The sequence below is a fragment of the Fukomys damarensis genome, unplaced genomic scaffold (genome assembly GCF_012274545.1).
Source record: "Fukomys damarensis isolate Sample0158 unplaced genomic scaffold, DMR_v1.0_HiC HiC_scaffold_16, whole genome shotgun sequence".
Lineage (NCBI taxonomy): Eukaryota > Metazoa > Chordata > Mammalia > Rodentia > Bathyergidae > Fukomys > Fukomys damarensis.
Genome location: NW_022900928.1, coordinates 28,851,063 through 28,864,119, shown reverse-complemented (window position 1 = coordinate 28,864,119; position 13,057 = coordinate 28,851,063). Strand labels below are relative to the sequence as shown.

The 13,057-nt window shown below is 39.9% G+C and overlaps 1 protein-coding gene across 1 annotated transcript in view; it reads left to right on the top strand.

Annotated features, from left to right (window-relative positions):
* The first annotated feature begins 359 nt into the window (after positions 1 to 359).
* Positions 360 to 13,057, top strand: part of Map6 (microtubule associated protein 6) — a 91,421-nt gene continuing 78,723 nt past the window's right edge. Inside the window, exons 1-2 of the mRNA XM_010603346.2 lie at positions 360 to 472; positions 3,509 to 3,763. Of these exons, the coding sequence (XP_010601648.2) occupies positions 360 to 472; positions 3,509 to 3,763 (368 nt within the window). The remainder of the gene's footprint in view (positions 473 to 3,508; positions 3,764 to 13,057) is intronic.

The following is a 13,057-nucleotide window of genomic DNA, read 5'->3' as shown; positions in this document are numbered from 1 at the left end:
TGCCCAGGGACTGCTGTGGAGGCAGCCATTGAGGGTAGGGGGCTGGGCCGTGGGCCAGACAAGGTCCTGTGGCTGTGTGGCTCTCCATGGCTGGTGATGATGAACATGCCGGGCGCCTATGGTAGGCTAAATAAAGCGCCCCAAAGATATTCACATCTTGATCCCAGAAACTGTGCACTATGCTTGTCATGACAAGAGGGATTTTGCAGGTGTGACTAAGTTAAAAAGTTTAATTACCTGGGATTGTCATCTGTCATCTGTATATGCTCCGTGGAATCATGGTGATCCTTGTGAGAGAGACACAGAGGGTCAGAGCTGCAGGACAAGGTCATGTGATGATGGAAGCAGGGACTGGAGCGATGGACTTTGAAATGAGGAGGAAGGGGCCACGTGCCAAGGATCACAGGCAGCTGCGAGAAACTCAGAAATGCAAGAGAACAGATCCTCCCCTCAGCGCAGCCTTGCCCATTCTGTAACTTTAGACTGATTTCCAGATTTCTGGCCTCCAGAACTATAAGACACTAATTCTGTGTTTTAAGCCTCTCGGGTTGTGATGATTTCTTAGGCAGCTGTAGGAAATGACTACAGCACCTGCTTGGTTCTAAACGTTTTTTCTCTTACTCTCCCTGACAGCCACGGGGAAACCCCTAGCCCATCAGCTGTGCTCCAGGAGCCAGCCTGTCCTGTCTGCTAAGAGAGGGCCCTCCCCAAATGGACCCTGGCCCACTTTCAAGAACCAAGTCAAAGAGCTCTTCCTTTAGGAGGCTTGCTGTGGCCATGCCAGGCAGAAAGGGGTACCCATAGCACTCCACATGGGGCACTTTTCCCAGTCTAGGTTGCTGTCTCGTTCCCCAACAAGACTGGGAACATCGGCAGAGGTTTTTTGTTGTTTTTGCAGTGCTGGAATAGAACCCAGGGCCTCACACACCCTGGGTAATCACTTTACCACTGAGCTGCACCCCTGGCCCCCTGCAGGGGTTTGGTGGATGGAATTAATAGCATATCATGTGAAAGCCCAAGGCGATAAAGGGCTGTACCCCAGGAGCCTCCCGTGAAATAAGTGTGTGCATTCTTGGCCTGGGGCTGTCATCTGTACACTCACCTTTGACCAACCTTGTAATGCTAAGATGTCACTTTGCATCCTGGACAGTTTCCTTTGGATGCCTGACAAGCCCTTCAAGCTCTCTGTCCCTAAGTGACATTAATGTCTCCAAGCATCTGCTGCTCATGCGTTCATTGGCTGTGGTTGGCACCGTCACTCCACGATTCTGGGCTTACCCAAGTCCTTCCTTCTTCATCCCAACATTGGTTCTTTAGAACGTCTTAGAATTCCTACCTGAGGTACGCCTCTCATGCCATCTTTTTTCTTTTATCTCTCCTACCCCATAAACTGTACCACTACCATCTTGGATGCTGTTACAGCCTCCTCCCAGGATCCCTCATCCAGTCCCTTCCCTACCCAACAGTAGCCAGATAAGTTTGTAGAATTCATACCTATGTTGCTCCTTTGCCCAGGTGAGCAGAGAAAAGATGGGTGTTTGGTCTCCTCTGTGTAGCCTGTGGGGCTGCCTTGCCTGTTGCACTTGCTGGCCTTTCCTAAGAGACCACAGCTGCTGATGGCAAGTGGCCCAGCATGACCCTTTCTCCTGAGCTGTGGTGCCAGTTCCACTAGGAAACCCCTGCAGCCTTGTACTCCACAGCCACTGCTGGACATTAGGCAACTGTGCACTGCAAGGCCAGCAGAGCCCTTCTGAGGCCTTTGGAGGCCTGAGTCCACCTTCATCCTAGCAAGCATAATAAACTAAAGTATTATTTACTGCAGTCAAATTTTTTTAAAGGATTTGAACCGCCTCAAGTTTTATAAAGAGTGAACTATTAATTTTGTCTTGTAACTTAAACATATTTATAAGATTTATGTAGGGGTTGATCTGGGCTGCTTCCAACAAGTTGGCATAATACTGCATTTGTAGACATTTAATTAAATGTGTATTCATTTTGATGTTGCTGTTCTCATAATTTGGAGCTGATACATTGTTCTTTAGGGGCTTAAATATTTGTGTAAGCTCTTGAGAAGCTCCTAGGTCCAAAGCCATGAGACTGCCTAGCTCCCCTGCCCACACACACATCACCAAAGAGCTTAGGATTGAGTTGCACACACTGGGTGGCTGAGGAGGAAGGGGTGTATCATCTCATGTCTGTGGGCATGAAGGCCAAACCAGCTGTGCTCTAGGGATCCTGGGGAGTAGCAAAAGGAGGACAGAGTTTTGGGCTGGGTGGGAGATCCCTGCTCTAGAAGGATCTAGAAAATTCTGTACATCCCAATCCCCTCTTTGAACCCTCTTGCTGTCCCCAGCCTCACCTTCTTGCTCAATCTGGCACTACCCCTTCCACCCATGTAATGCTGGCTCTTTTGAAGTTCAGCTCCTTCAAGAATTGTGTGCTCCTATGGGCTGGGGATTTAGCTCAGTGGTTCCACCACTGCCTGCCTCGCAAATGCAAGGACCCAAGTTCTATCCCTGGTACCAAAAATAAAATTGTGTGGCCCTAAGCTGAGTGGAGAAAGAGCAGAGCCATTGTTCTCCCACACTGCAGTCTTCAGGTTTGTTGAGTCCCCATCACCGCCCCCACCACACACACATACACCATGGGGTTGTAGAACTGAATGAGTGGTAGGTAGTGTTGAGGTCAGAGAGACCTGGATCTATATGCTGGCTCACCCATGAGTTACTTCCACAATTTGGAGCAAGTTACTTGCCCCATCTGAGCGCTGAGTTCTTCATCTACAAAATGAGGTTAAAATACTAATTTAGGAGTTGCTGCAAGGATCAGATGCAAAACCACTAATATGAGGCCTGGTGGTCTGTAAGTGCTTCATAAAGAGAAGTTTCCTCCGATCTAGTGATTTCTGGCACAAAATTTCTGGCCAACTGTGTCCTGGCCTCCTTCCATTTTTCAGTAGCCTTAGCTACAAGTCCCGTGTGAGAAAAGACTGGGCTCATCACTGATGCATGCTGGGCACAGTGCTGGGTGCTTCTTCAGGTGATGTTAAAGTGACACTGTCACATTTGGCCTGCCTAACAGGGATGTTTCTTTTTACCCCCATAGCCTCCACTCCCCCTTTTTTATCCCAGAATCTTCAGGGCTCTGTCCCTCCGCAGAGGTGCAGAAGACAGAATTCTTTTGGCCAGGTTCCAAGCCACAGCCCCCAATATTTATCATTGACTAATGAAAAACTAGTTCCCTTGACCATGACACTTAACCCTACTATTTAAGCCCTGTAAAAGGCATGCTTTTAAAATAGAAAAAAATATATAATTACTTAACTTGAGCACTCATGAAAGATCCTAAATCAGCAAACCAGTTTAATGTTTAATGAGTTGCAGCTAATGCACTTACCGTACAGAAAGTGAGTGGCTCGTGTCCAGTTTCTCTCCAAACTGTAGTCATCCTGCAAGAGATGACAGCACAAACTTGCCCTACCCTTCACATACTATTCTCATAACCACAGAAAATGCTTCCTTCATCAACAGGAGGGAACTGGGTCTCAAGAGTACCTTCCAGTCACCACTCTCACGAGCATTATCATCATCAGCATCACCACCATCATTACCATCTTCATCATCAACACCATCACCATCACCACCACCGCCACTACCACTGTCACTGTTACACCTGTTATCACCACCATCATCACCAACACATCAGCAGTGGCAGCAGAAGCATCACCATCACTGTTATCCTCACCACCACCCAACTACCTTCAGTGAGCACTTGCATCAGACAGAACTTACCCTATAATATTGCTATGAGCTGAGTACTAATATCTCTATTTTCCAGAGAAGGAAACTGGGGTTAAGAGAAAATAAATAAAACATTTCTCCAATGTTACTCTGTTGGTAAGAAATAGGGCCGCCATCACTGACTCTGCAGCCCCATTTTTTCTACAATTTCTTGTTTTTTTGTCTTTTCACCCTGACCCACTTCCTTTGCTTGTCAGCTCCTCCTGTCCAGCACTCCTTAAATCTTGGTCTGCCCTCAATATTAAATTTCTGTTTCCACTCACGTTTTCAATTATGAACTGTGTAAGGCACTTGTGGCTCCTTTGTAGTAGTACTAGACTCTGTTCTAAATTTATGTCTCGGATGCTCCTGTTCTGTCCAGGCACACACTCTTTGAGGGCAGAGATTGTCTATTGTCCAGTGTATCCACAGTGTCTAGGGCTTGCCTCCTGATTCACTCCATCTGTGGGATGAACCAGTGAATGAATGCATAGATATATGGGGAGGTGGATGAAGAGATGGATGGTTTGACAGAAGAGTAGTGGATGAATAAATGCATTGATCAAGTTAAGGATCACTCTACGTGCCTAATCCTCTCATCTCCCTTCCTCCATGTAGTTCCAACTGCCTTTGAGAACTCTTTTGTTGTCATGTTTTACAAAACTAGACTTGTAAAAATCTGAAGTCTTTCCTAGCTGATTCCATCTTAGCTCTTTTCTGATAATGGTACTGCATTTCTTTCCAGTGTCCCCTTCACACTCCTCTCATATTAAGCCATTCATCCAGTGATTTTAAGGTTGTTTTGTTTTGTTTTTTGGCTATCTGCTACGTGTCAAACACTATTCTAGGGAATGGAAGCAGTAAACAAGACAGGCAAGATCTTGGGAGAACTCAAAGAATTCTGCAGGGAATATTGGGGCAGAAGATGGGATAACAGAAGTAAGCGAGTAAAAAATGAGCAAGATAATTCTGGAGCAGAATGAGTGATACATTCGGGAAGCAGAGTAATGAAAGAGAACTTAGAATTCTCACACCAGGAAAAATGCGTAGAAAGGTTTGTTTGAAGATGTGTTGTTAAGACCCAGAGGATAAGCATGTGCCAGTCAAATAGAGAGCCAAAAGAATATTCCAGCAGAGCCACCAGCAAGTGCAGAGGCTCTGGGCTGGAAAGAACCTGACAGGTCGCCATTACAGGAAGGCAGCAGAACCACTAGAGGGCAGTGAACAAGGAGAGACTGTACCAGAGGAAGTTGCTCACAGACCTGAGCAAAGTCATGCAGGGTCTTGAAGGTCATACTAAAGTGTCTAGCCTTTATTCTAGGAGCAGTAGAAAGGTACTGAAGAGTCTTAAACATAATACAAATGGCTTGATCTCTCTGGCAGTTAGGCAAAAGCCCCAGATTCACAGGTGAGGTGAGTCAAATTCCTAGGAAAGGAGTAAGTCCAATTCCATTTGCATTGCCACAGAGCACAAAAAAGGAAAACATCCAAATGCTTTTTGTGAGGTCATCAAAGCATTAGTGGCCACTCTACAAAAAGGTGCAACAAAAAGGAAAAGAATAGATAAAGCTCATTTATGAATATTAATATCAAGAAATTCTTACTATTCTAGTAAAGGATATTTTTTAAAATATCAAATTAGTATTCTACCAAGAGGGCAAGAATAGCTTACTATGAATAACTACTATTATAATTGAATATGTTGACAAATCAAAGTGGAAAAGAATTTTTAAAGGTACACTAATCTTTAAAAAGGCTGGAAAAGCACTTTATAAATTTATGATCTGTCTTTGATTTTTACACTTTCTTAATCAAATAAAAGTGGATAGATAGTCTCTAAATATTTTATGGCAAAACTCAGCATCATGCTTAATGGTGAGTTACTGGAAACATTCTCATAAAAGTCAGAAACAGTAATTCTAGAGATACAGTAGAGCAATTGGATAAGAGAAAGAAATGAGAGGTATAAAAATGAGAAAATGAAAAATTATCATTTATGTAAACAATAAAATTCAAGACAATCTATAGCCTATTAAAACTAGAGAGTTTAGTAAGGTTGCTGAAATGAGATTAGTACATGCACAAAATTCAACAGTTATGTTGTCTATAATTACAACTTAAATGATGAATGTGCTGGGTGTAGTGGCACATGCCTGTATCTCAGCTGCTCAGGAGGCTAAGGCAGGAGGATCACAAGTTCAAGATCAGCCTAAGCAACTTAGCTATAAATAAATAAATGGGCTGAATATGTACCTCAGTGGTGCCTGCCCACGGTACCCAAGGTGAGGCCCTGGTGTCAATCCCCAGTACTGAAATTTAAAAATATATGGGTATGATTTCTTAAATGTGTCATTTCAAAGAGGCATTGAAAAGCTGTTCAGTATCACTAGACACTAGGGACATGTAAATTGAAACTATGATAAGTGCTATACTTTGATCTTTTTTTTTTTTTTGTCTTGTCTGGGGTACCGGGGATCAAACTCAGGACTTTACACTTGTGAGATAGGTGCATTGCCACTGAGCTAAATCCCCATCCCTATTTTGATCTTGAATATCAATCAAAGGCCCATATGTTGAAGGCTTGGTCTTAGCCCATAACACTATTGGAAAATGGCGGAACTTTTAGGAGGTGGGTCATAACGGAAGGAAGTTGGGTCGTTGTGGGTGTGGCCTTAAAGAAAATATTGAGACCCCAACTCCTCTTCCTCTCCTCCTTTATTCCCAACAGCCATGAGGAAAAGAGGCCTCCTCTGCCATATGCTTCTGCCATGTTGTGCAGCCCACCATGGCCCCAAAAGCAAGGGTGCCAAGCAATCACTAACTGAAACCTCTGAAATCATGAGCCTAAATGAATCTTTCCTTATAAGTTGATTACCTCAGATATTTTGTCACAGTGACAAAAAGCTGACTAACACAATAAGATATCACTGAACACCTATTAGAATGGCTAAGATAAACAGCACTAAGTTTACCAAAGGTTACCAGCAAGGATATAGAACACTTAGATCTCTCATCCATTGCTAGCAAGAACACAAAATAGCACAGCCACAAACTGGAAATCAAACAACAGGATAACTGGAAATCGGTTTGGCAGTTTCTTAAAAAGTTAGACATAATACAAAAGACAGCAATTGTACTCCTGGAGCATTAAACTCAGAGAAATGAAGACATGTTCAGAAAAAAACTTGTACATGAATAGAGGTATAATGCCTTCCTATCCCCAAATGTCCTTCCATAGGTGAATGTCCTAACCATATCTGGACATATCAGTATAGATAAATCTCAAATTCCTATTGAAGCATGAAAGACACGCATTGTAAAAGCTTCTTAACATATGATACCATTCAGGGAAAATATTCAACACACAAAGAAAACATGCTTAATACAAGTTTTTATATATTTAAGAAAAGCACAAAAACATGCACCCAGACCATTCTCCAGATAGCAGCAAAATTGGAGGAAGAAAAGCAGAAAGTGTGTTCAGTATGGAATTTAAAGTGTATGTGTGTCATTTAAGAGAGCTATAGAACTATATCAGGGGACTCCCAACTGAGAAAATCTGGAGCAATACGAGCATCAAAGTTAGAAGCGAGAGTAATGGATTAAATCCATTAATTAATCCAGTAAATTAATAAATAAGAGTGCTTTAATCCATACTGGCATAAACAAAGATGTCAGCTAGTAGACATTGAAAGAACAATGGAGTTAGAAAAAACATTATTTGACAAACACTGTTATTAAAATTATGTCAAGTGAGAGCCACCTATTATTGTTAAACTAGTGGATGAATGTTTAATGAGTCATAGGATGGCTACAGAATCTCAAGGTATCTGTCTTTGGTATAATATCTAGATATTACAATAAATGAAACATTTGGAATACTCAGCTAAAGATCTGGGATCTTAAGTTGTTTTAAAATATATATATTTTTAAATGCTGTCATATGGTAGTCTCAAGGAAAGCTAAAAGTTGTAAGAATTCTTATGTTGGTGCAGAAAAAGGAAGAACTTTGTCCTGTGTCATAGTTTTGGCTACTGTAAAAGAATATAACACACATTTATTCTGGAACCCGAGAAGCAAGGTCAAGGTGCCCGCAGACCCAGGGCTTCCTGATTTGTAGATGCCATCTTCTCATTGGGTAGTCTAATGGCAGAGGAAGGGAGCTCCAGTCTCTCTTCTTGTAAGGACACTGGTCCCATCACGGAAGCTCCACCCTTGTGGACTCATCTGTACCCCCTCAAAGCCCCAGTTCCTAAGATCTTAAGGGTTATTAACATATGACTTTTTAGGGGACACAAACATGCAGTCCACACAGTCTGCAACAACAACCAATCAAGAAACATACATATATTCTAGGATTCCCAGATTCTAGGCTGTTTAATATTCATTTATTCTAGGGTTTGAAGCAGTATCACTCTACTACTCAGATTGTAGAATATTCTAATGAATATTCTACGGTTATAAGATTCAATCATTCTTTTATTCTAATTCCAAGATTCAAAGAAGCCATCATTCTGCTGTAAATCTGTGGTCAGATCAGCCATATCAAAAGCACTAAGGTAATGTAATTTGATGCTAATCTTCACAGAATTTTATAACCAAAAAACCAAATCCATTGAACCCTAATTTGTGTCTGGAATCCACTTTTCCTTGGTTGTGTTCTTAGGAATAGAGGGAAGGTTCTTGGCATTTTATGATATAATGCACTCTTCATGATAGGGGTTTTTAAAAATAGACATTCTATAACATATTAGGGAAGTTCTAGTTTGCCAAGAGATTTTAAAAAATTGGTTATTGTCAACTTCAATGATGTCTTTTTTTTTTCTCATTGAGTTTATTGGTACATTTTAGGTATACAGTACAGTCACATCCATCATAGGGATCTTATACCTTTACATAACAGGTTTTGATTCTCATTTTTTCCCCTTACCCCTGCCCTCCCTTCACCCCTCCTCCCTTTCCTATTTACAAATACTTTATTTCCATTTTTTCATTTTCTCATATTTTTTCTTTTCCCTTATCTCCTTTCCCCTACCCTTCCTACTTCCCCTACACCTTTAGCCCTCTTATTCTTATTTTATATTGTAAGTTGTACTATGAGGATCTTATTTACAATTATAATTTTTCACACCAGAGAAACTATTTTGTATTTACACATGTGTAACTTTTTTATTTCACTTAAGAGTATATCCTCAATATGCATCCATTTTCCTATGAATGACTCTAATTTCTCGTTCTTTTTAATTGAGTTTATTGGTACATTCTAGGTATGCAGTATAGTTACATTCATCATTGGGATCTTGTACCTTTACATGACAGATCTTGGTTATCATTTTTTCCCCTTACCCCTGACCTTCCTTCACCCCCTCTTCCCCTCCCCATTTATAAACTCTTTATTTCCATTTTTTCATTTTCTCATATTTTTTTCTTTTCCCTTATTACCTTTCCCCTACCCTTCCCACTTTCCCTACACCTTTATTCAATGATGTCTTTTAAAATATGCCTATCTGAGAATATTTCACTCTAATCTGTTGTATGTGGTATTATATATACAGGTTTTCTGTTATTAAGCCAGTATTTCCTCTTAGTATAACACTGCTGAATATTGATAGTTGTTTTCATGTAGAACTCTAGATTATGTTTGCTGCTGTTTCAATTAGGATTTTTATATCTGCGATTGACTTATAGTTTTTCTTTCACATATTATTCTGGTTGTTTTCATACAACTATTGTGTCAACTTCCTAGAGTGAGATGGAAATTCTTTCCCCTTTTCTGTCCAGTGGAATAATTTATATAACAAAGATTCTGTATTCCATGAAAGTTTTGTAGGATTCACCTGTAAAGTCAAATGGATCAGGTGTTTGCTTTTAACTTACTTTACGGTCATTTATGAGTAGATTTAAATTACTGGTTCAATTTATTGAACTACTGAGGTTTTCTATTCTTTCTAAAATTGATTTTGGTAAAATATTTTCTTCTAAAAATTGTCTATTTCTGGTAGGTATACTAATCATCTATTGCATTAAAAATTGCCCCTAAATCAATAAAAGAACAGCAAGTTATTTTGTGGGCATCAGCAAACTGATCCTGAAGGTATAATGAGAGGCAAAAGAGCATAACAGCTAAAATGATTCTGAAGGGGAAGAACAAAGTTGGGGAGCTGATTACCCAACTTCAAGACTCATTGTGGTGACCCTAAACAATACAGTGTAGTTCTGGTAAAAGAACAGACAAGTGGAACAAAGTTAGTCCAATATAAATATATTCAATTAACCTTTGACAAAGGACCAAAGGCAATAAAATGGAGCAAAGAAAATCTTTTCAACAACTAGTGTGGGGACAATTCACCATTCACAAACAAAAACAATTCATCTTGACACAAACCGTAAGTCCGTTATAATGAACTCAAAATGGATCATAGCCCTAACTATAAATGTGAAACTATAAAACTCTTAAAAGTAGGAGAAATTGTAGGTGACCTTGGGTATGGCAATGACATTTTAGAGGTAACACCAAAGGCACAATCTGAGAAAGAAAGAATTGATAAGTCAAACCTCATTAGAACTAAATACTTCTGATCTTCAAAAGATGTGAAGATAAGAATGAGAAGCCAATTCACAAACTAGGAAGAAATATTTGTCAAAGACATAATAAAGGACCACAATTCAAAACATAAAAAGAACTCTTAAAACTCAATAAGGAAATGAATACTTTGCAAATAGACACCTCACCAAAGAAGATGTACTCAGACAAATAGGCATATAAAATATGCTCAACATCATGTCATTAAGGACTTGCAAATTCAAATGAGATACCAATATACACCTATCACAATGGTAAAAATCCAAAACCCAAGCAACACTAAATGCTTGCAAGAATGTGAGGCAGTGGGAATTCTCATTTGTTGGCAGTGAGAACCAAAATGGCATAGCCACTATAGAAAAAATTTGGTAGCTTCTTATAAAGCTAAGCATCTTTTTTTTTTCTTTTGCTGAACTCAGGACCTTGCACTTGAGAGGCAGGAACTGAGATAAATCCCCAGCCAAGCTATACATACTCTTACTATATGATCTAACAACTGTGCGGTGTGCCTATTAACCTTGTTAACTTGACTGGATTAAGAGATTCCACTGACCTTCATAGCTGTTAGAAGGTGGGCCCGGGTGGAGGAGGTTGGTCACTGGAGGGTGTGCTTTTGGAGAGTTTACCTTCTGCTGATACTCTTTCCCTGTGCTCTACTTTCCCACTACCAAGAAGTGAGCCACTTTCTTCTATCACACCTTCCACCAGGATGTTTCTGCTTTGGAGACTGTGAACTGAAACCTTGGAAACCATGAGCCAAATAGACCTTTTCTTCTTTCAGTTGTGGGTATCAGGTATTTGGCCCCAACAATGGTAAAATACACCAATATATGCTCTGGTGGTCATTACCCAAAGGAATTAATGACTTATATCCATGTAAAAACGTGCACAGATGTTCTTATAGCTTAATTCATAATTACTGAAACTTGGAAGCAACTGAAATGTCTTTCCATACGAGAGTAGGTTAATAAACTGTGGTACATCAAGATAAAGGAATGTTGTGTAACACTGAAAAGAAATGAGCTATCAAGCCATGAAAAGACATGAACAAAACTTAAATGCATATTACTAAGTCGAACAGTACTAAGCCAGTACGTACTTCTGATTCCACTCCATTCTGGAAGAGGAAAAATCATGGCAAAAACATTGCAAAATGATCAGTGGTTGCCTGGGGTTGGGGAGAGGAAGGAACGAATGGGCAGAGCCCACAGGGTTTTTAGGATGATGTGACTACTGTGCGTAGTATTGTAATGGTGGTTATGTGTCATTGTACATTTGTCCAGACCCCGAGAAAGTACAACACCAAGACTGAACCCAATGTAAACCATGGACTTCGAGTGATACTAATATATCATTGTAGGTGTACCACTCGTAACAAATAGACCACCATAGTGCTCAAGTTTGATGGTGGAAGAGGCTGTGTATGTGTGGGAGCAGGGGATATTTGGGAATCCTCTGTACTTCTCAATTTTTGCTATCAACCTGAAACTGCTCTAAAACTGTAGTCCATAAATAAATAAATAAATAAAATCTTAAAACGTAAAACTACCCCAAAACTCAGCACCTTAAATAACAGTAAATATTAATTTACTAGTTTTTGTGGGTCAAGAATTCAGAAATAGCATAACAGTATCTTTCTGGCCCAAGGATTCACATAAGGTTGTAATCAAAACACGGCCAGGAGAGTTTGACTTGCAGGATCCACTTCCAATATTGATCACTTTCATGGTTGACAGCAGGAGGCCTCAGCTGCTCACCAATTGGCTGGATCTCTCCATGGACTTACAATAGAGAGGAAAATCCTTCTAATAGGGTGGCAGTTTCCCTACCACCCACAGCGAGTGACCTAAGAGTGAGAAGTGGGAAGCCACAATGGCTTTTCTGACCCAGCTCTGAAAGTCGTATACCATCATTTTTTTATCATCCTATTGGTTTCTTGAGTCAGCTATAGTCAGTGTGAGAGAGGTTCACACAATGCTGTGAACACCAAGATCCTGGGGTCACTTTGGATTCTTTTCAAACTTATCAGCAGAAAGTAATTATTTGTCAATCATTCTTTAAATACCTGCTGTGTCTACAATCGTCCCTCTTTACAATGCCAACATTATTTTTTTCAGCTTTAATTGAGTTTATTGGCACATTTTAGGGATACAGTACAGTTATATTCATTGTTGGGATCTTGTACCTCTACATGACAGGTCTTGGTTCTCATTTTTATAATATCAACATTATTGATGTGTGATTCTCAAGCTCTTTGTTTTGTTTCTACTTTTTAAAATTTTGTCTCAAAATGAATTTGTTAGAAATTTATCTAAAGCAGATTTCAGAGTTTTTTTGACAGTCTTTAATGTATAGTTGCTTTTTATTTTCTTTCATTTTTCCCCTACAATTTTCTTTGGGTTTGCTCTATACTATTTCTAACTTCTTGAGTGAAGCACTAGAGTACTTTTTTTTTTTTTTTTTTGATACCCAGGAACAAACTCAGGACCTTGTTTGCAAGGCAGGCACAGTGCCACTGAGCTAAATCCCTGGCCCTAGACTACTTTTAATTTTTGTTTCTCAAGGAAATGTTTAAACTATAAATTTCCCTGTTAATATTATATAAAGCTACATCTCACAAAATTTGATATGCATTGCTTCTATTTTCTTTTGGTTCTAAATATTTTATAATTTCCACTATAGTTTTTTTGGGTTT